This window comes from Hesperophylax consimilis, chromosome 25 (genome assembly GCF_061612785.1).
Source record: "Hesperophylax consimilis isolate HC1 chromosome 25, BYU_Hcon_1.0, whole genome shotgun sequence".
Lineage (NCBI taxonomy): Eukaryota > Metazoa > Arthropoda > Insecta > Trichoptera > Limnephilidae > Hesperophylax > Hesperophylax consimilis.
The window spans coordinates 14,416,072-14,438,299 of NC_142860.1; the positions used below are offsets into that span (position 1 = coordinate 14,416,072).

Below are 22,228 nucleotides of genomic sequence, written 5' to 3' on the forward strand. Positions count from 1 at the left end.
TCTTCCTCACTAGGGACTTGACTGAACCACTCTATCACAAATTCTAATTCGATTATTTCGCATATTAACTACCGTAAATGTTTACAATGTCATTCAATTTCAGAGAAATGCGTTTGTGTGCATGAGTACCACCTTTGATAGAATTTATACAGATTTCTGAAAATATATTATTGTATTTTATTCACGTCCTTCTGAAAATACATTATTGTTTTTATTAAGGGTTAGCTAGTGTTTACAACACAAGGGTTTTATGGAAAGCACAAAGGATAAAAAATTGTTAAAAGCAATAATTATTAGCCTGAAACACAATTATAAAGTGAAAAACCTTCCGAGAAAAAATAAATGCCGCCGGCGGGAATTGAAACCGCTCCCCTTAATTGCCAATATTATTATTATTAGTTTATTTTTAACCGACAAATAATTCAATATATATGTATTATTCAATATATGTATTGAATTATTTGGCGGTTAAAAATAAGCCGACGTAGCACAGTGGTTCCGTGCACCTGACCTGCAATCAGAAGGTGCGGGTTCAATTCCCGTCGGCGGCATTAATTCTTTCTCAGAAATTTTTTTCAATTTATATTTGTGTTTCATGCTAATAATTATTGCTTGATATATATTATCATATTTTGTTCACGTCTTGAGACTGGAGTTTCGTACTGGAGAGTGGAAATCAAAATGGAAATGTTTTCTAGAAGGCGTTGCTGGCGATTTTTAATTAAAAATAATTACTAACAAAAGTGTAAAATTATCCTTTGGATTCTTTTTAATAACCAAAAAATACTCAATACATTTGATTAGCATTTCAAAGGAAATGAAAAGATCACCCCGAATTTGAAATGTATCAGATTACGTTTTCAAATGAAATACCCTGCAAAGAAAGCATTTTGAATTAAAGATATTATTATTTTAAATTTTACATTGGATAAATTGGAAGAGTTTCTAGCCAAAATGTTAGTGTTCAATTTATTTGTTGTTTGAAAGGATATTATTCCTGTTACCTCAATCAATGCTGCAATTGCTTCACGATTTTAAAGAAATTACATCATTATTTATCGGTATTTTATGACAGACAAACATATTACAAATAATTCTAAATATTTTTAATTATTTTGAGTTCGAATCTCAGTCGCGACCATACCTCGTTATTTTCTGCGTCGTATTCTGCTAATTCTTCAAGGTAGTGTTTGATGATACTACCTTGATGATGTATCGCAGTGAGGCATGGAACTGACAGAGGAATGATGAAATAAGACTGAATGCTGTAGAAGTGATCCCTGAGTCGTATGAGTGTTAAATCATTTATGATCGTGTGAGAAATATGGAGACTCGCAGAGAATGCAAGGATGATGTAATCATAATGAGTTAAATTAAGAAAAGGCGCATAGAGGTTTCGGGAAGAAAGGAGTGTAAGGTAGAAGAAGTTAAGGACGAGCGAGGAAGACATGCCACGATCAAGTGAACCAGTAAAAACCGAAGAGTACATATGAGACGATGTATGACATGAATAGGCAAGAAGCATCTGCCAATACATTTTGTTTGGCGGTCCTTCCTCGCTGACTACACCTGCCGGGAAACGGCGTGAAGGTTAATCAGTTAGTTATTTTCAATGATCCATTCAAGTGGAAAACCTTCATATGAATTGGGTTATTTTTTTTTTAGTGTACAAATATGACACAAAGTTATATTTTAACAAACGAAGGTGTTATTACTTTGACGTGCTTCGAGCTTTATTAGATACTTTGTTTACAACTTTTGCAAGGGTAGGAGATATACCTTTAGATATATATCGAGGTGTTATAGTTGTTGTTCAGTCTTTCCTCTATTATTTTATAACTTTTATAAACAACACTAAAATAGTAATCAATCGTTTGGTTATTCCAGTCACATAGTTAACCCTTTCAGACCTGAATAAAAACCGAAATAAAAAAGTAATAAGAGATAACACATATTTGATGCTCGAAGAATTTATTTGAAAAAAACTAACAAAGCAACCTTAACTGCGTAACCTAATTAACCTAGTTTGTGCTTTATGACTTTATATCATTTTTTAAAGTTGAATTGTCATTTTGATGAATTATTCGTTCACCGTCGATAATTATTTTAACATATCTGTAAAAATATTTAAGACAGTGTTCATATTTTAGGTGTTTCCCAGCAATACATTTATGTATCGGATAACATAATTAAAAATATATAATAGACCCCTTACTTATAAACGCGGTGTAAATATTACGCGGCGCGTAAGGTCATACCAGTGAAAATCTTGACTTATTACCATGACTTTTGTTTGGTTAAAAGGTTTTTAAACCGGGCTCAAGGCCGGCTTTACAACGTCAACGTTGAACCTGCGTGTAAGAATCTATTAAGTAATATGGCAAGTACTTATCAAACGCAACAGAAAAAATGTCCGTATTTGTTGATAACTTACCGAGTGGTGCAGTAGTGAGCGAGAAGGGTATGGTATTCCACTCACCACGCTATGATGTGCGGTTGTCTGCCGGCAGTAATGGACTATAATTCCTTTTTATGCGTGGTAGAATAAAATATAATATTTTAGGTATATCCATTGTCCATGTGTCCATAAGTAAAATGATTTACATTGGTAAAAATCGTATCCATTCATTTTTATCCAACTTAAAAATTACAACTTTCTAAATTTCTCCGGTACTGTTACTCTATTTACTGAGTACGCAGTACCGGAGGAATTTTTAGCACCATAAGAGAAGGGTTAAATACGCTCGGTACACACTACTCTAGAGGGAAATTTCTCGGGACCGTCATAATTTTAATTATCACCTTTAAATTCTACACACGGGTCGTAAAAAGGGAGTTAAATTCGAAACATTCAGATTTGTTATGCTTGTGACACATCAGGTTTTCATACTTCTTGAAGAATCGTATGTCTCAGAAGAATCTGTTTATTAAACTATAGGGTGAATAATGATAAGTTAACAAACATTATTTGTTTTTGTAGATTATTTTTATTTATTTTTTAACTCTGGCCGGATGGAGTTTAAACTTTATTTTAAAGTAATTCGACTGTTTTTTTTTATTTCGTCTGTCTGCAAATTTTTTTGTACATTCCGTTTTCGTTTCAAGATGGTATCCATTTTAATGGATCGGGAAAGATTATTTTTCAGTTGTTAAATTGTTGTGTTCATTTGGACTTTCTTATTCGTATTTTTTCAATATTTTGTAGAAAATTAAAAAAAAAATTGTCATTGAGATAGCGACGTTTTTTTGGATAATACAATTTTTCATTATTAGATCGGTAGGTTAAACAAAAACAGAACATTTTAAACATTGATATATATAACAGTAGTTTCCAATTGGTGAAGGCGCACGCACTGTACGGTCACTGTGCTATACGGACTGTACAGATCATGGAGGAAATAAGAGAGAGTACATCATGGCATTAGGGCAACCAGGCACAACGCGTCAAATCAACTGAACTGTGCTCAAATGGGCGTTGGTTACTAGGTTAGTTTGATTTCACCGCCCATCACCGCCCGTCGGGAGCAGACTGTCCTTTTAGTTGTAGGTTGCTAAAATGATAACTGTTCCTACATAAATCCTAAATTGACCAAAAATACAAGATCCATTCATCACGAGGTTGACATATAGATTTGTTTGAGATCTATAAACATCACAACATTGTATTTCAAAATGGAAACAAATTCCCAATATTCTGTATTATTATTACGACTGTTCGATTGTCAGTAAATATTATTATTATTTTAACAATGTTTCAATTTAAGTCATCATCGTGGCCATTATTTAATGATCAATTTTGTGGTATCTTACATATTAGTTCGAGATGCTCTTCACAGATGTCACTTGTAGCGGTAAAGTAGAACTGTCGATAATACAGAGATTCAGATATATAGTAATAACTACTAATAACACGAATGCTCAATTTCAACACCTTATGCTCTACTCATGATGAAAGAGAAAGGGGCCTTTTTGGCCCGGAGCTCTGTATGCCATTATTTATGCTACGCATTGATGCAGTCTAATTTAGTCTATGATGCTACGTATACATCCACAAGCTGAACTTCCGAACTGCCAAACTGAACCTCAACTTATGGGAAAGAAACGAAGCAACCGCAAACGGCGCGAAACGCCGCTTGCAGTTGCTTCATTCCTTTCCCGTAATTCGTGGTACTGTTCATTTTAGGGTTCTCAAATGAACACGTACCCTTAGAAGAAGACTAAAAATCAACCCGGCAAATTTTTTTTAAGAACAACTCTTTCGAACTATACTTAATCCACTTGTATTGAAAGAGAAAATTAACTTAACTTAAATGTGCCTAACAAGTATACTCGTAAAATAATTATACTAGTAAAAGCGAGTACTTCTGCCTTTCAGAACTCGCCAATCAACAGAGCGACTCATCGCATTGACCATCGGAATTTTAAACGTCACTTACAGACAGGTCAGCAACTATCATATATCACCTAATAGTTAAAATTCCCCCCTGACCTTTTATATTTATATGTACCCCAAATTTGCGATCTTCTCCGTAATATATTGGTGCTTAACCATTTTATGGAGAACATGAATAAATAAATAAATAAATACCATTGCCATCAAGGTCAGCAACTCTAAATTATTATTTTATTATCTATTATCCTGCTATTTAAGGACACTGGCCTACTGATTGTCCAAGCTCAATTCTTCTAAATGCCACGGTAAAAGTCCCTGTCTTTTGGATACGGGAATTTTTATTGAAGCTAATCAGACGCCGGGAGTTCCGGGTGTCACAACAAAAGCCCTAAAAAACAAATTCCTTCCGTTTCTTAGTCTGGTCATTAACCTTCCTTCCTTCGATGACTTCGGTCCATTCCAAGTTCTGTTTTTAATCACACAGCCACAGTTGGCATCTTCTCTGAAATTCGTTATAGAAATTATTTTATATCTATTTAATTGCCCCATGTCAACAACTAGTTGAATTTGTGTTTCAATTTCACCAAAAAAATTTCGAACGGTGAGTTCTGCCGTCTTGAATTTATCTCTCTGAACTACACTTACCTACCTACTTTCTAAATTAATGGAGCGATTTTTTTAGCTCGTGTACACATTTTAATCATGACTTAAAGCTTTGAAATTTCCAATGAACCTGAACACACATCGACATGGTGGTATAGCACCAAATTCTTTGTTTCTTATTAAAAAAAGATATTTCCTTCAAATTGTGTGGAATGGCAGTGCCGATTGATAGAACAAATTTTTAATTATACACTGCCAATGAGTTGGAACAAACTCGTTGTGAGAAGGACCAAATCGATGAAAGATTTTAAATATTGAGTAAATGTAATTGGTGGTACCTATCAGGAGAATATTTAACACGCTGGTTGATGGAATAATAAGTCGCTGATGCCCAGGAATACACGATGATGAAATTAATAAAATGCTTTAGTTGGTTCACGTCAAGGGACGGAATAACATACGAGTAGTAGTATATTTATATGATAAGATGCATAGATGGTAATGAAACAAGTTGTACTGCATTAACACTGCCTACTTATGCATTACGAATTAAATTTATTTAACCCTTTGTGGTCTTGTGGACTTGACTTGTGGTCGATTTTCACGATACTTTATTTCGTCCAGTTTAAACTTTACATCCGGATGAAAAACGAGACGATAAAAATGGCGGACATTATTTGACATCTGTCGACTGCCTTTGTTTTACGTAACTATACCTATTACGTTTGTGGAAATATTGCTTTTTTATATATGTGTATTTTTGATAATTTATTGACGGCAACGGCAAAGGCAAATGACAAATTCTTTTACGTAATTTATGGGCAATGTTCGAGGTGTTGCCATTTTTTGACGATTTAGTACCTACAGTCTCAAAATAAACTTATTCTCGAATGGCAACTATCTGTATTAATACTTAAATATGAATAATAGTAATGGTTATAATACAATAATAATGACTGGTCAGTAGCTGAGTTGACACCCAGGCGTCGTGAGTTCAATTCCTCGGCATTCAAGTCTTCCATCACGACACAGGCAACATTTTCAGCTTACTATGTTGGTAATACCAGATTTTCAAATATTGTCAGGGTATTCGTAACCCGGGAATGTTAGTCTTTATTTTAAAAAAATCTTCACGTAAAACAAACATTTTTTCATATGGGTCCCGATAATGTTTTCATATGGTGATCGATATGAAAAAAAGTATCGTGTAATTTTTTTTTGTTTAAATCTTTTGCGGTTTTCTTGTTTTCATTCCGTCCGTTTGTGGAATTCAAAACATCACAAATAAATTAATCAATCCTTCTCTTTAAGTCAATAAGTACCAGAGCTTAGTTTAAAATATCGGCTTGATTAAAATTCTGCGGTCAATTGTACTAACTCCAATTGTTTTAGTTTCAATGAAAAAGTACGTAGATTAAAAAAAAACAAAGATTAAGATTTTTTCATGAATAAATCATTTCGTTGATTGGATAGTGGTTAAAAGCGGTTTTGGGATAAAATCAGGATTTTGATCAAAATTGTAGAAACGTTTATCACAATTTCTTAGGTTTGTGTTTTTAGTTTACAGGTAAACGGATTATATTGGATATTGGCCAGAGTTTCAAAAGTTTAAATTGATGTTTGTTCATTTTATGACAGACAGAGGGATGAAATGTAACTACGACTACCAGTATTTTAATGCAAAATGCTCTCAAGAATTTCAACATCGCCTTTATGTTATATAGTGACAGTAAGACTGTGGAATGTTTTTTTTTTGCTTTTGTTTACAACTAACAATATGGGGGTCTCACAATTCTAACAAAATCGAACCGATCGAGTATCCGATGTAAATTTTTATTGCACACGGAGAAGAATGAGTAAAGCTGATTTATTTAAAATATCTTTAAATTATTGGTAATCTTGTTAAAAGCGGGACTGCAAGCCGCTTTCCGATAAAGTGATTCATGATAAAATCTGAACACGTGCTCATACACCTGCGTTTGTCTTAATAATATATAATGATAAAATTAAAAAAAAAGTTATGATTTTAATGAACACGTGTTCGGACGTCTTGACAAAACATTCGTATTTTACTTTAAGTTTATTAGGATACATATCAATTAATTCATTAATGGCCCACAATTCCGTTTTTAACAGGAATATGAGGTCAAAGGGTCTCTCTGACCCGGCGCCAAGATCTCTGCAAACCCCACCACAAGCACCTCTGCACAACAGATGATTCCCATGGCGGCTATTTCCACACCCTCCACCCAAAATTGAAAAAAACCATTAATTTTTTAGCAAAAAATTTTGTACACCGTGTAGATAAGTAATAATTCGTTTTTCTATCATATGTACCTGCAATCTACATATTAATACGTACTAAATTCGCGGCACATTAACGCCTGCAATAAATGTTAACGAGAATGTAAACCAGATGCTTTTCATTTCTTTGCGAGTAGTTTAAAACAATGGGATTTTGCTCACTATCCCCTCTAGAAACCCCGACACCTTCCACAGTTGAGGGTGGGAAAGGGGGAGGTATTTCCACCCTTAAAGCTTCGGTATAAAAGGCTTCTCCGCTTCGGAGAAAGCATCCTTCATCTTATAGCCGTTGAGAGAATAACAACTTGTATCGGGTAGCATCAGTGATATATAACTACTTTTTCAAAATTCACATTTGTTTTAACAAAGTAATCATTTCGTGATTGTCTATTTTTTTTGGATTCTAGAAGTTGAACCTTGTTTCGGTAAGTGGTTATTTTATAAATAAATAATAGATAGTGTTCTTCTTCTTCATTTATCATTCCTGGATGATGATAAAAAATAATTATTAAAATATTAATCCTACTAAGGCCCTTAATAATTATTTTAAATTTAATTTAAAAAACTTGCAACACTTGTAACTTCTTTTATATTTTCTTTGGAGTTCATTTAAAATTGAGTCCTTATTTAAAATAATTGTAATTTTGACTTTTATTTTGGTTTTTGGATTCGAAAATCTTCTTTTAATTAAATGTTCGTGTGACCGTGCCTAAGAAAAGCGTCTTCTACATTTCAAGATCTTACATAATCTAATATTATTTCAGTTTAAACACATATTTGTTTCAACCTAAATACTCGGATTGGTAATTAAATTTTTGGAGAAGTACCTACCTATTTTGTCCAACATTATTTCAGTTTCATTCTACAATATATTGTCTTCTATGTATTTCCAAATTTGAGAGAAGATTATTAAAAACCTTCTATTTTTGAAATCAATTATAATTTGTCAACGATTTTCTACTGTATAATTTTAGGCAGGTAGGTACCTTTGTACAGAGAAAAATGAACATTGCTGATTTATTAAGAATCTCATTATTTTTAATTTCTTAATGTTTACGAGACAAGGTTTTTATGCGTAGGCCAAAGGATAACATATAATTCGGCAGGATTTGAATGAACGTAGCGCAATTTGTAGAGCCTCTGACCAGCAATCAGAAGGTTCAATTCCCGTCGGCGGCATGTATCTTTTCTTTTTTTCAATTTATACCGGTGTTTCAGTCAAGTAATTATTGCTTTAAATAACATATTAAGAATCTCTTCAAATTATTGTAAACAGTTAAAAACGGGATTGCAGGCCTTTAACTAATGAATTAAAAGGTTTCCTGATATATTATAACACGTATTTCGATATCGTGATAATATATTCGAAATGCACTAAAAGTTAAACACGAAACTTGTTATTTGATTCGTTAAAGGCTTGCAGTCCCGCTTTTAACCGGATTACTAATAATTTGAAGAGACAAAGATTTTCTACCACATAATATTATGTAGGTAGGAACTAAATATAATAAATTTTACAACCCAACTAGGGTTGCCAGACGTCCTTTATTTTAAAGGACGTCCTCTATTTCAGACCCAAAAATTGATCTTGTCAAAAATAAATGAATCAGCGTAAATTGATGCATTGTATGAAGAGTTCTGTATATTAAAGCCTCTTCTGACGAAAATTATAGACGATAAAAAGTGAAAAATATTCTTGAAATTTAGATTCAGATTCTCAAATCTACGGATGAAAACAAGAATCTTCTAAAAATAATACAATACGTATTTTCCATCCCCGTTTCTAATGCCCAAGCCGAAATGATTTTTTCCTTGTGTACGAATACGTGGACCAAAAACCGAAATAAGTTAAATATTGATACTGTAAAAGCAGAACTACAAATAAAGTCGAACTTCAACATGAAATGCAAAAAAAATTATAATTTCATTATAGCAAACGAAGAAGCTCTTAGAGCAGCCAAAAGTAATACCAAGTATTAACTTTATTTATTACTTTAAATGCAAAATGAATAATTAAGGTGGTACTACTTACTTGGCTTCGATTAAAATTGTGTATTAACATTGTTTTTTATTAATAAATGTAACTACTGATACCATAACAGCATTTTATTAAAAAAATATTGATTTCCTTTATTTTCATCATATATCCTTTATTTAATCGTATCAAATCATCTAATTCATAAAACGGGAGCTGGCAACCCTAAACCCAACGTACTTTTGCCCCATAGAAATAAACTCAAAAATTTTTCCAAATTTAAAATTTGAAAATGTTGAAAATAGAACACATCATATTGTAAAGAAAATTCCTTATAAAACGTTAGCTATAGGTGTTAATAAATTTTAAAAGCTTTTATGCTATTTTGTATAGAAACTTTGTAATGAATTGATGTGACAAACGACATATTTCAGGGGCTTAATGCTAGAAGTGCCTATGTAAAATTTGAAAATCGCTTTTGAGTGAAGATTTTTAAAATTTCTTAGCGTAAAAAACGATGGAACAATATTTTATTTTCTACATTAGATAGGTCACAATTTCATTAACATTTATTTATTTATTGTTCTTCAAAGTATTATCCCGTTAAACTACAATTAAGCAGTTTGTCAAGTGGATGTACATGTTCAATTAAAATGACAATTTATATAAATAACATTATTACCAATTATAAATATACGTTTTATTATAATTGACACAAAAATTCTAAAGCAACACTAAGGACGGCTTGTTTCAGAGAGTTAGTTTAGAGAATGTTAATTTTCAAGTTCTGTGAAAGATTTTTTCAAGTTATGTTATTATTTCAGTTATGTCAAGCAACTAGCCTATAATGATATAAACCTTCACAGAACTTGAATATCAATTTTAAATTTGATGAATTGTTCATATTCTGTAAAACAACCCATACTAATGAATAACAACAACTATTGATTGATGGTGATAACTAGTATGTCTAAAAAGGGGCAATATTTTCAACATATATTTGAATCTATTTAGTAATTCACAGTTTTTGATGTTACTTGGTTAAATGTTGAATATTTTGAGCACGTTATACTGTAGGGTTCGCTGTCCGTATTAGAGTTAGATAAATACTAAATCAATAATTTGTCAAATAGTAAGGCCTGCACAGGCAAGATATTTGAATTCAGATACAAAAATGAAAAGTTTCGTCTCTGACAAAAAATATTTTTTGAACATTTAATTTAGTCGAATTTTGTACTGATTAATGTAATTTTAATTGGTTTTAATTCCATATCGGAAAGTAGATTCAGCGATTTAAATAAGGTACCTTGCAGAGTACTTTATGAAACCTAAAAAATACCAAAAATTGACTTAGGCACTTCTAGCATACTAGCATTAACCCGGAATTTAACAAGTTTCAAAAAGTTTTCATATAAGTTGAGCACAGGGATTTTCAATAAAAAAATTGGCAATAGTTTCTATATTTTGATATTAGAGAAAAAAAGTTTTTTAAATTCTACCTACTCCTGTTAAAAATCAACCCGTAAAAATAAATATTTTTTTACTACAATGTAAAACTCCTAAAACTCTTTAAAAGTCTTTTATAACTTTTTTTGTTTGACTGAGGATTGTACCTTCCTTCCCAGGGTTTGGAGCTATCCGCGATAACAAGATCGAGAAATGCCGATCGCGTAGGACCTACGCTTATTTCCTATATACAGCTGTAATGCCATACAATTTCAGAGAAATTTGCTATTTTGATAAATTTGCTATTTTGATAAATTTGCTATTTTGATAAATTTGCTATTTTGATAAATCTTTATAACAAATTGGTGTACATTATGAATACCAAAAATATGCTTTAGATAAATTGAAGGTTTTCATATCGTTTCACTTGAATAGAATACAAAAAATATATATTACTCAATAAAAACTATAAATGTAAACTACTAAAAATTTTTTTTTTCAGTATAAATGTATGAACGCGTAAAGGAAACAACTTGAACAAAAAAAAATAGTATAGTAGCTAAGATTATCTGTGACAGTTTCACTTGATTAAACTTTTTGCTTTCTTATAAAATTATTTACAAAATAGATAAAAACCAATTTTGTGTTTGACTCTGTTTGTGAAGCGATTTTAATGCCTATTACCTACAATATAAGGTATACCAAGAATATACACATCTTTGGCTTGTAGCTTCCTCTTAGAGCAAACGGAAGATACTCTCAGTATCGCTCTGGTGTAAGACCACCATTCTGATTGAAACATTGCTTAAAATGGCTTTAGCCATGTTTGGTGACCAGATATGAATAGCCAGGTAGTCTCCCATCTTCCTCTTCCCCATCTACTTCCCCTCTACAGATCCTTCAGCATCACAACATACCCCAATTGGGGATGCCATAGTCGGTTGGTAGCAGTTGGGACACAAAAAGCCCAACATTTCTTCTACTTTCATCCGTCCTCTGCCAGTTCCATGCTTCACTGCCATACTTCAGGGTTGGTATCAACACTCCACTGTAGACTGCTAGTCTCGCTTATTTTAACATATTTTACTTAAAAAATATATACGAGACATAGGACGGGTTACATCATGGAATTTGAACAAGTCGTCAAATTTCAAAGTCGATTAGCAAGTTCTGTGAAGGTTCTATTCAAGTTTTGTTATTATTTCGGTTTTTTGAAGCCGTAGAACTTGAATAGAACCTTTACACAACTTAGAAATTTGATGTTAATTGAATTATTGTTGACAAATTATTCTAAATTTCGTACCATTGTTCCTTTTTCTAAGTTAAGTACCCACTCAACTAAAACTGTACACAACATAGTCTATCTTTGAGTACAAAAAATGTGTTTGGTGCTAATTTATTAATAAAATCACTCTAGAAAATTTTCATATGAAATACCAGTGAAATTTCACATCACACTGAGAGGACGTTTAAATTAAAATCTCATCTCCTTAAATAAAAGCGACTTGAACATGGTTGAAGTAATTTTATTTGATTTCCCCACATATCGCTTTATTAAGCCCGCAAGTAATAAATTTATTCAAATCTATGATTCGAAAAATGCGCAGGTAAAAAAATAACTGTATATCAAGTAGGTGGTGGCGGAAAATTAAATTACTGTACGTACCTACCTGCAATGTCTTTTTGAAAAGTGAAAATACACAAAAATCTGTGTAGGTACTGGCAATAAAAAAAAGTGTTACAACTGTTCCCAACCGTCTATAGCCAGTTATAAATTATGTCATCCCCAATTGCGGTGTTTGTGAGACTGGAGGTAGTGGGGGGGGAGGAAATGACTATGTGGAAGGTGGGGAAGTACCTTTCTATTCAGATCAGGTCACCAAACAAAGCCAAAGCCAAAATCAACCATGTTTCAATTCTAAATGGTGGTATTATTACACCAGGGTGAAACTGAAATTATCTTGCAATGTATTTATCTTAAATCAGTAAAATGCGAAATAACACAAATTAATCACATAAAATTTACTTGATTTGAACCTGTGACCTTCAGATTGCTAATAGAGAGCCTTAGACCACAAAGGCGGAGGATACTTTGAATGTATTTGGCGCAAACGAAAGTTTAATAAAAAAATCCGAACGAGTTTGAAAAATTCACAAAAAGGAAAATGTTTCTTGAGCAGAAAATATTTTCACTTTTCCTCTCTGGGGCCTGGGAATCGAATCGACTTATGTAAAATTGGTCACATCACACGGAGAGATATCAATTTTTGATTTATTAATAAAACAAAATTTTAAGATTGTCTTATCAATTTAGCAATACAAAAAAATCTAACTTCCTGATATTAAAAATTGCTAATTTATAAAGAATCTCTTTAAATTATTCGTAATCCGGTTAAAAACGGGATTGCAGGCCCTCAATGAATGACGTCGAAACACGTGTTCATAAAAATTCTAATATTTTCGCATTTTGTCATTATGTATTATCAAGGCAAATGTAGGTGTATGAACGCGTGTTCCGATATATTGAGAATTTACTAAAAGTCTATCAGGAAGCGGTCTGCATTCCCATTTTTAACCGGATTACCAATAATTTAAAGATAATTAGCAATATTCATCTTAACTCCGTGCAGTTTTATTACAATTTCGTTTAGATTACACTTCTACGAATTTTCTGATCAGTGGTTTCATCAATCCAATGAACGTTTGGGTTTATCATTTTGTATTGATAGCGATTTAAATTTAAAAAAAATAACAATCTCATTATAAATACGCCAAAATCACAGAATTAAATTTTTTTTTGTAAAAATAATACAATTAATTATTGTAAAAATTATTAAAAGTGTAGTTTCTATTCAAAGAACAGCCTTATAATTCTTAAGGTATTATTTGACATGGTCACGTATTTACATTAACAAAAATAATGGAAAGATCTTCTAAGAAAATATTTTATATTGTTTGAAAACCATTCTTCCATTGATATATTAAAAATATAATTTGTTGGAACTTTTATCAAATTTACAGAGAGTTGTATTCTTGAATGATTCCACACAATGAGTCTAGAGAATTTTAGTATTATCAAATTGTTGCTTTGTTTTTTATACTTGGGAGGAGATTCGAATGAAAGTGTCAATATTTCTCTGTTTAGTGATTTGCGAACTATAAAGGATATCTGCAAAAATAACATGATAGTTCTTAAATAATAATTTAAAGTAAATAAACTTGAATTAAACTTGGGTGTCCTGTCAACTCAGCACGAATCAAATGGTGCCTGGATGAGCCTGAATTTTGTCATCGTCAATGTCTCTTGCTCTTTTTAGTTCTTCAACGAGTTGTATTATTTTGATAACTCCATGAACGTACTCTTCATTCGGACATTCAATAATAGTTTTTATAATATTTTTTTCATTTTTATTAAGTGTACCTGTTCTGTTAGTGTGGCTGCCTCTTCGGTCATGGCATTCATTACTTAGTGGTCTACGCATTTAATTTAGATGCTTCCTGATTCCCTAACGGTGCAAAAAATACATGGACTTCAGATGCTCACGCTCACCCCTCTTTCGAAAGATTAACGATATGAATTGTACGCTTTATGTCTCCGTAAGAGGGGCGTGCAAGTTCAAAGGTATCCCGCTAACAGACTCGTTGCAACATCTAAATTTAAATGACGAATCTAATAAAAATAAAGGTTATAATTGCCCTTCCTTAAAAATAGCATCTAGTCGACACCAATTGAGCTATTCTGATCAGCGTTTCAGATAACCTGCTACATTGATGTTTTGTGTTATGAGTCAATACGATACAATACAAATTGAAAAATGTGAAAAACATTAAGAACCGGTTGAGCGGACTCACAAAGACTATCGATTTTTTTAATAAATGAAAACAAGGTGGAGAGAAATGATCTCCATAAAGAAGTTGTAAAAGAAAACATGAATTTAAAACACATTGCCAAATTCCCTTGATACATCACTTGACATCAATGGAACTGACGCAAAGAAAGATGAAAATCCAAAAATTCTAATATTTCACATCTTTGAAAAAATAGGGTGTAAAGACTGACTTGATTATATACGATAGGGCCTCCAATCTACTATCGGCATCTCCAAGCTAAGCTTAGGTATAGAATCAGCACACTGTCTTTCCATCATTTGAGATGATCCACCGCTTTCCCGACCGTTCAAGGTAACATGAGTTACTCCTTCAAGGCATTCTTAAGTACTATAATTTTGTTAAAGGAGGCTACATTTGTATTGCACAAATCTAGATCCTTGAGTGTCCCTGCACGAAATAAGTATTATGGAACCCACCCATCAATAAAGTAATGACATTTCCAGCCATCAAAATGAACTCCAACCTCGCCTGTTTCGTGTTCCTCACCGCCTTGCTGGCTGCCTTGTCGGCCGCTGACGGGCAGACCTTCCAGTATTCTCGCGGCTGGACCAATGGCAAGCGGAACGGGCTGGGAGGTGGCAACGGTATCTATGAGCTCAGCCTGATCGACAAACTGCTCGCCAACCCCTGCCAGCTCGAGAAGCTGCGCTACATCCTGCAGGGAAAGCCTCTGAACGAGAAGGTAAAGTTTGGGCTTTTCAACAAATTATTGTTTTTTATAAGTTAGATTTTTGCCCGCCTAAATTTGACCTAATATACTGCAAAGCTGTTCGGCGTGCTCAAGAAGGATAGTGCTCAAGAGAAAGCGCACACGGCTAGCCTAAAACTACCCCAAAATTCAAACACCTCTAAACATAAACAGGTAGATCAGCACTGACCTTTTTGCAAACAAGTGCATACTTGTTTTCTGCAACTGATTAAAGTGGTCTCTTTAGCTTATTTAGTCTGATTTCGCTTAACACGATGGAACGAATATTTTATTCCCTTTCGTTTTTTAAAATCATTATTATGATGGTGCTATATCCTAGTTCCCAGGGTGAGATTTTACCTCCTCCACAAATGTTCTTGGCTGGATCCGGCCCCTCATCATTCATCTATATCGCTCTTCCATGATTCTCCAATCCATTCAAAAGCAGTGTCTCCAGCTCTCAATTTGCCCTTGGATAGCTTCCACGGGGACACCCACTTGGTCTAGATTTTCAGTATCTTGTCATCTAGCATTTTTTCCACACAGCTCCCAAGCCCATCGCAGTATTTCGAACCTAAAGCAATTTCATGCTCAAATACACGTTTCCAAATACATTTTATTCATGAATTTAGGTTATCTATTCAACGGTTTGATTTTTTTTCTTCTTTTTCTTAGTTGATGGTGCCCTGCGAACTTCTGAGCATGGGCCCTTCGGAGAACGAACCCGAATCTTCCGGACTGCGCCTGAGAAGATCTACCCCTGACTTCGAACCCAGGCCCCAGGAAAACCGATACAACTTTGTCTGATCACATTAAATAAACAATATTAATTTAAAGCGAAGTATGATATTAAATAATATGCTCCATTTCAATATCGTCACAACAATAAATTGATCGAATTACTTTTGATTAACTTGAAGCTTTTATTACAGAGTTTCTTTGAATGTGTAATTTAAAAATATTTTTTGCCAAAAATAAATTCGTTTTCTAGAATTCTTCTTTGATTTAATGAAATTCTATAACTTACAGTTATCATTTTTCCCTTATACCCTACATTCTTTGGTAAATTACTATTAACTTTGAACGCTTGATACAAATTCATTGAAAACAGGTTATGATTGAACAAGATTTGACTGACGATTCAATTAAGTCTTTCTGTCAGTTTTAAAATTCATATTTTAATGGAGAAACGTGGTGGGTCTGAGGTTGTCACAATAGCTCAGCGGTTATAGCAGTTGCCCTGAAATGTAAGCTCATGAGATCAAACTCTGGTTGCGACTAAAAAAAATTATTGTGGGTTCCGAAAATAGCTATCAGAATTACCTGATTCTTTTAATTATTCATTAAAATCATATGAGTAATATGTAGTTTTTATTTAAACCAGAATAGTTTGTAGTGTTCCGCAAGGTTTTGCTTTGGTACCTTTTTAATTGATATTTTTATTTTCATATATTCCTTGATTGATGAAAAACTTGACTTTGGCTGGGTTATCGGGTTTTTTAAATATCTCTGTATATTAGTATTTTGTTAATGTGGCGATATTCAAATAAACGCGTTATTTTGAAACTAATATTAACGATAACATTTTGATGTTATTAAACGTGTATTTTGTAGTTTACTATTTAATTTGCATGATATAGTGCAAAATCTTGTAATACCTACTAAATTTTATTTTGTCTGAATAATAAATTTGTATTATGAAATAATAAATCATAAGGCAACGAACATTCTGAAAAAAAAAATTTTATTTCTTACCCCTTTTACACCCCTTCGAAATATTTGTTTTTTTAAATCTCATTTTTTGAATATAAGAAGAATATAAACAAACTTCGATGAATTTTAATATCTATGATTGTTGAATTAATTGGAGGAACTCATAGACAGATAAGACATGAGATTCTAGGTGTAGGTTAACCTTGAAAATATAACATTTTACTCGTATGTTCATTGTCATGTTAGTCTCATTTTTAACAGCAATTTATTGAAGTCATAAATAATATGTTAGCACATATACAACATGTTATTTTTTATGTGAATGCCAGACAAGAATCTCAACTGCTCTCAACCGTTTGGAACCAGTGAGACTATATGGCATCCCCAATTGGGGTATGTTGTGAGGCTAAGGTAGCCATGAGAGGAATTTCAATGTTGTTTTCTTGATTCAATTAATGAATGGAATGGGATATTGGAAGTGGAAATTAACCTACTTCTGGACATCCGATCGGGCTGAAACTCGCCAGATCGACTCGTTGTCGATGACAATGCATTCTGTTCAGTCAGTGGCACTCATGTACACAAACTCGCGCATACACGCATTTTCTGAAATTGGTAGATATTATATTTAATTAATTTATTTGTTAATATACGACATAAATGTCAGTATTATCCATTTAGGATTTGGCTTAGGTGTTAGCAGTTTTGACTCCAGTCCCTGGGGAGGAAGGTTCAATCCTCGGTCAAAACGAAAAATCTATGAAATTGGCTGACATGTACCCGGCGTAGCTCGGGATTATAAGTAGGAATTAGAAATATACCACCGTGGACTTTTATGTAGACCTTTTTAAGGGTTCCATGATAACTCCTCAAAATTCAACACACCAATAATAAGTGATACAATGTTATGAAAAGTGAACACTTTTAACAGGTGTATTGAATCGTCATTTTGATGAGTTATCCGGTCACCCTTTTTAAGATATACAATTCCGTAGTACATTATTTTAAGGTATTTCATAAGGCTTAGCTAGCGATAAGATTACAAAACATCGACTTTTCTCTACTTTCTATAAACCTATCATGCATAAATTATGTATATATACACCTTCCTGAAGGAATTTTCTAAATTATCGTGAAAACTCTATCGAAATCCGTTGCGTAGTTTAGAAAAAATAAGCGCACAAACAGACAGAAACGGATAGCGACTTTATTTTATACATACCATTCTACTATTAATATGTAAATAATATGTTAATGAAAGTCTCAGCACAGGAGATCCCAGTGAGGATACCATTATATCTACGTGTTACAAAAAAATCTTTATTTTTAATTTCCGACTTTATGTCCGGGTTAAATCTTCCCCACAGGAAAAACTAAACCCTTCCACACACTTTTCCACAAACAAATGATCATCTAGTCAATCTACATTATGCAAGTGCATTATATAAGTATAATAAATACAAAATAATACAAAAACAACACGTCAAATCACCAGAGATCAAATGGGAAAATAATTCACCAACTCCAGATATTTTCATATCAAAAGGGTTCGGCTCTGTAGAACTTCTAATTGGACCTATAAATCCTACTGATCCCTCAATATAAATATTTTAAAAAAAATCGTAATCCTACATGTATTTGAAATGAATGATATATATTTATATATATAAATATTATATTATTATAATTTGCTTTCTCCAGTTAGGTCTGTGCTTCATTTACAAGTATGTCTAAAAAGTTTTCTCACATGAGGAGGTCAACATCATTTAGAAAAATGTGAATAATGCCTCAGTAATAAAGTTTTGAAGTGAGATTCTGAAATCGGTAACACGAGTAGGAGGACACCTCTTCGAAAGGATGAGTACCCACTAGTGAAAGTATGAAAACTAAAATAAAAGACTTGCTAGCATATTAATTTGCTATAAATAATTTCAAGTCAAAGCTTTTGAAGGATATTGTATTAGGTACTTACAAAAACCTCACCCGAGTAAAAAAATATTGGATTGATGCGTGAGTTGTTATCGTTTTAATTTACAGGGTGTTTAATGCTATATCATATTTTGTTTTGAAAATTTGATCCTTTAAAAATATTTTAAATGCTTTAATTAAATGCTACGAGTAGAACACATCTTGCTTTTCGTTTACGGTTTTATTGTATAATTTGGAAAATTTAGTTTATCTGAAATATATAATTTTATTTAAATTATCGTAAGACATTTAATTATTTGTGCCTGAACTTCGCAAAATAAAAATAAAACACTCTTTTTGGCGATGTTTTTTCTTGCGTTAGTCAAAATGGGCAGTTGGTGTTCGTAAGGATTTTTAACCTTATCTCTATCTACATAAGAAATGTTATTGTTAGTGACCCGAATCCAAATCCAACACGACGTGGTGGATCGAATTAAGGCGAAGCTTAATGCTAAATCACTATTTTGATTAATCTTTATAACGAATTGGTGTACATTATGAATAACAAAACAAATGATTCAGATTAATTAAAGGTTTTCCTATCGTTTCGCTTGAGTAGAATATAAATAAATTAACAAATTACTCAATAATAAATAATGTAACTACTAAAAAAAATATTTTTTCAATAGAAATGTATGAACTCATAAAGGAAACAACTTTAAAAAAATACTGTATTATAGCTAAGATTATCTGTGACATTTTCACATGATTTAATTTTTTACTTTCTTATAAAATTATTTACAAAATAAATAAAAACCAGTTTTGTGCTTGAAATCGAACGTTTCTGGACTCCGTTTGTCAAGCGATTTTAATGCCTATACCTACAATATAAGGCATACCAAGAATATACACATTTTTGGCTTACAGCTTCCTCTCAAGAAACGTACCTGATTTGACTTACTTACTTACTCGACTGGGCGACCAGTGATATGTGAATGTTTTTTGTTGTTGTTTTTTACCATAATTTCATTTAAATGTTTCAAATCCAAGTAATATCAGGAATCACTAAAGTAAGTACGGTACGTCCCTTTTCTGTAAATTTAAAAAATCATAATATGGCGATGTTGGTGAAGAAGTAGTGTCAGGCGTAATTGTCACCAATGCCAATCAGCGCCATTTTGTTTCTTTGACATTTTAAAGGTCCCGTTAGAGTAGGTTTCAGCATTTTAACTAATTGTCGTGTTTTCATGATTGCCAAATGATATAAAATTTGAAACGAACCTTGAATCGTCTTTTGACGGGGACTTTACAAATGTAAAAAAATGGCACTTATTGCTTACGATTGATTGATGAGAATGTCTCATTTTAACGCCAATTGAGTTTGAAGAGGTTAATCAACCTGTTAGTAACATATACTAAATACTTACAAGAAATGACAAAAAGATAAACGAAAAGATTCAGATTTGAAACAAGCCTAAAAATAGGTAAATTATGTCTATGGTAAAATATTAAATATTGTTTTGTACGAAATATCATGCAAAACAGAAAGGAGTAAGGGATATTTAATTATGTGAGCAAAATTATACACACAGTCACTGTTCAAAACTAATTTATTTAATCCATGGAACTTAGTTCAACATATTCTTCTTTATACAAAGCTTAAATGAACGTAATTTAGGCGTGGCAGGGATTAAAATATTTGGAAACGAATTAATTTTTATCTTCGTGATCCGTAGTTAGTTTTAAGCCGTAGAAACGATACAGATTCCATGGCCTAATTTTTCTATAGAGCTTCCAGTGAAGGATCAACTAAGTAGTCAAAATAAACTAGAATTTTTTTTATTTATTAATTTTCGGGAAATCGACTGTTTACATTCAATCAGTTTGTATAATAATTATATAGCCAAAATAAAACCAATTATGAATTTCCTCCTTGTGACTTTACCTCTACTGTGACATAGGTGTCCGGGATCAAAGTGCAGTAACTTCGGTAGGTGATTCTACATGACTTATGAGTTATGAGTATTGGTCAATGCAAAGGAATCTTATACGCATCATGACTTAGCCTATTTCAGCATATCGCTCACCATACACTACCAACGGAAATGTATGGCGAGCGATATGCTGAAATAGGCCAAGCAACGAAAATATAGCACGTTTATACAATACCAGTAACAGCTTATAGCGTGGTCTGTTATAGGATTAAATTTGAAATGAGCACCTGTTACTAAAATTCGTGACATTGTTGAAGGACATTGCGATCATAAATAACACTCTGTTATGATAATCTTAACTCCTCCAGCGTTTTAGAGTTATATTTGTAAATGTTGTGTTCGCACAAACAGTTCTCCAACTCGTCGTAGAATGAGTTTATAATAATTGGTTCTGACTCGATAGTCGACCTAACTAGAAGCTTGCTAATTGGAATCTGGCCCAGTGAGATTCTCTGAGAGCCTTCGCACTGGCCCTGGCGACTACTGGCCACTGGCTCCATCTTGCGGACTTTCACGTAAGCTCTATGCACTGCCATCTGTGCGTGCATCTATGAAGCTCTTACTTCCTAACAGTAAATAATAATTCTTTCCAGTTGAACTCAAATATTCATACTGGATGCCATTCATAAAATCATAGAAATAGCCAAAATAAATCATTTTTATTTCGAGTAGCTATCGCAACAATCGGTTTAACTTTAAAAAATATTTTTTTCTTTATGAACGAGATAAAAGTGAAGTTCGCAGTTTTCTTACAAATTCTCTAAACAAAACGAAGGTGTTTTCGAAATATCGAGTTCTCTCAATTTTTCTACAATAGTAAAAAAATATGCAAACATGTGTTGAGCGTTTTTGACAACCTTTTTTCTCCTTTGATATTAAAATTTTATTATTTATATATAGTAATGTTTATTTTCATCAGTTTATTTTTACTTTTATCAGTTTATAAAACAGTTTTTTTTTACGGAAAATCAAAAAAAAAGTTTATTGGGTGTCCGGAGGTAAAGTGCACTAACTTCGGGGGATGATTCTACATGATGCTAGAAGTAAAAAAGAAAAATAACATTTTTAGAAAAAAAAAAAAACTTTTTTTCCCATTCTAAAATAATTATCCATATAAGAATATATTTTCCCACACAAACAATTCAACTTTTCTACCTTAAACTATTTTAATGCGTTGGAATTTCGAAAAAGTTATTTTTATTTTCTACTTCTAAAATCATGCAGAATCACGCAGTGTATAGCGCTTTTGAAATACACAGAAAACATTGCAAACTGAACAAGTGTTGAAAGTACCGAAGGATTAAAATGATAAA

The 22,228-nt window shown here is 32.5% G+C and overlaps 1 protein-coding gene and 1 non-coding gene across 2 annotated transcripts; both read left to right on the top strand.

Moving 5' to 3' along the window:
* Positions 1–478: 478 nt before the first annotated feature.
* On the top strand, positions 479–551 carry TRNAA-UGC (transfer RNA alanine (anticodon UGC)). The gene has a single exon. It is a non-coding gene; the product is annotated as a tRNA-Ala (tRNA).
* Positions 552–7,588: 7,037 nt separating this feature from the next.
* Crz (Corazonin) lies at positions 7,589–16,972 on the top strand. The gene is made up of 3 exons (XM_089646792.1): positions 7,589–7,725; positions 15,056–15,294; positions 15,976–16,972. Exons 2-3 carry the CDS (start codon positions 15,064–15,066, stop codon positions 16,105–16,107), a joined length of 363 nt encoding a protein of 120 aa, XP_089502918.1. The 5' UTR covers positions 7,589–7,725; positions 15,056–15,063; the 3' UTR covers positions 16,108–16,972.
* The last annotated feature ends 5,256 nt before the right edge of the window (positions 16,973–22,228 follow it).

Bases quoted from the DNA above. Each gene is read 5' to 3' on its own strand.
- Crz (XM_089646792.1), top strand. From the start codon at position 15,064: ATGAACTCCAACCTCGCCTGTTTCGTGTTCCTCACCGCCTTGCTGGCT. The intron at 15,295-15,975 runs GTAAAGTTTGGG...TCTTTTTCTTAG, and splicing joins GAAAGCCTCTGAACGAGAAG to TTGATGGTGCCCTGCGAACT.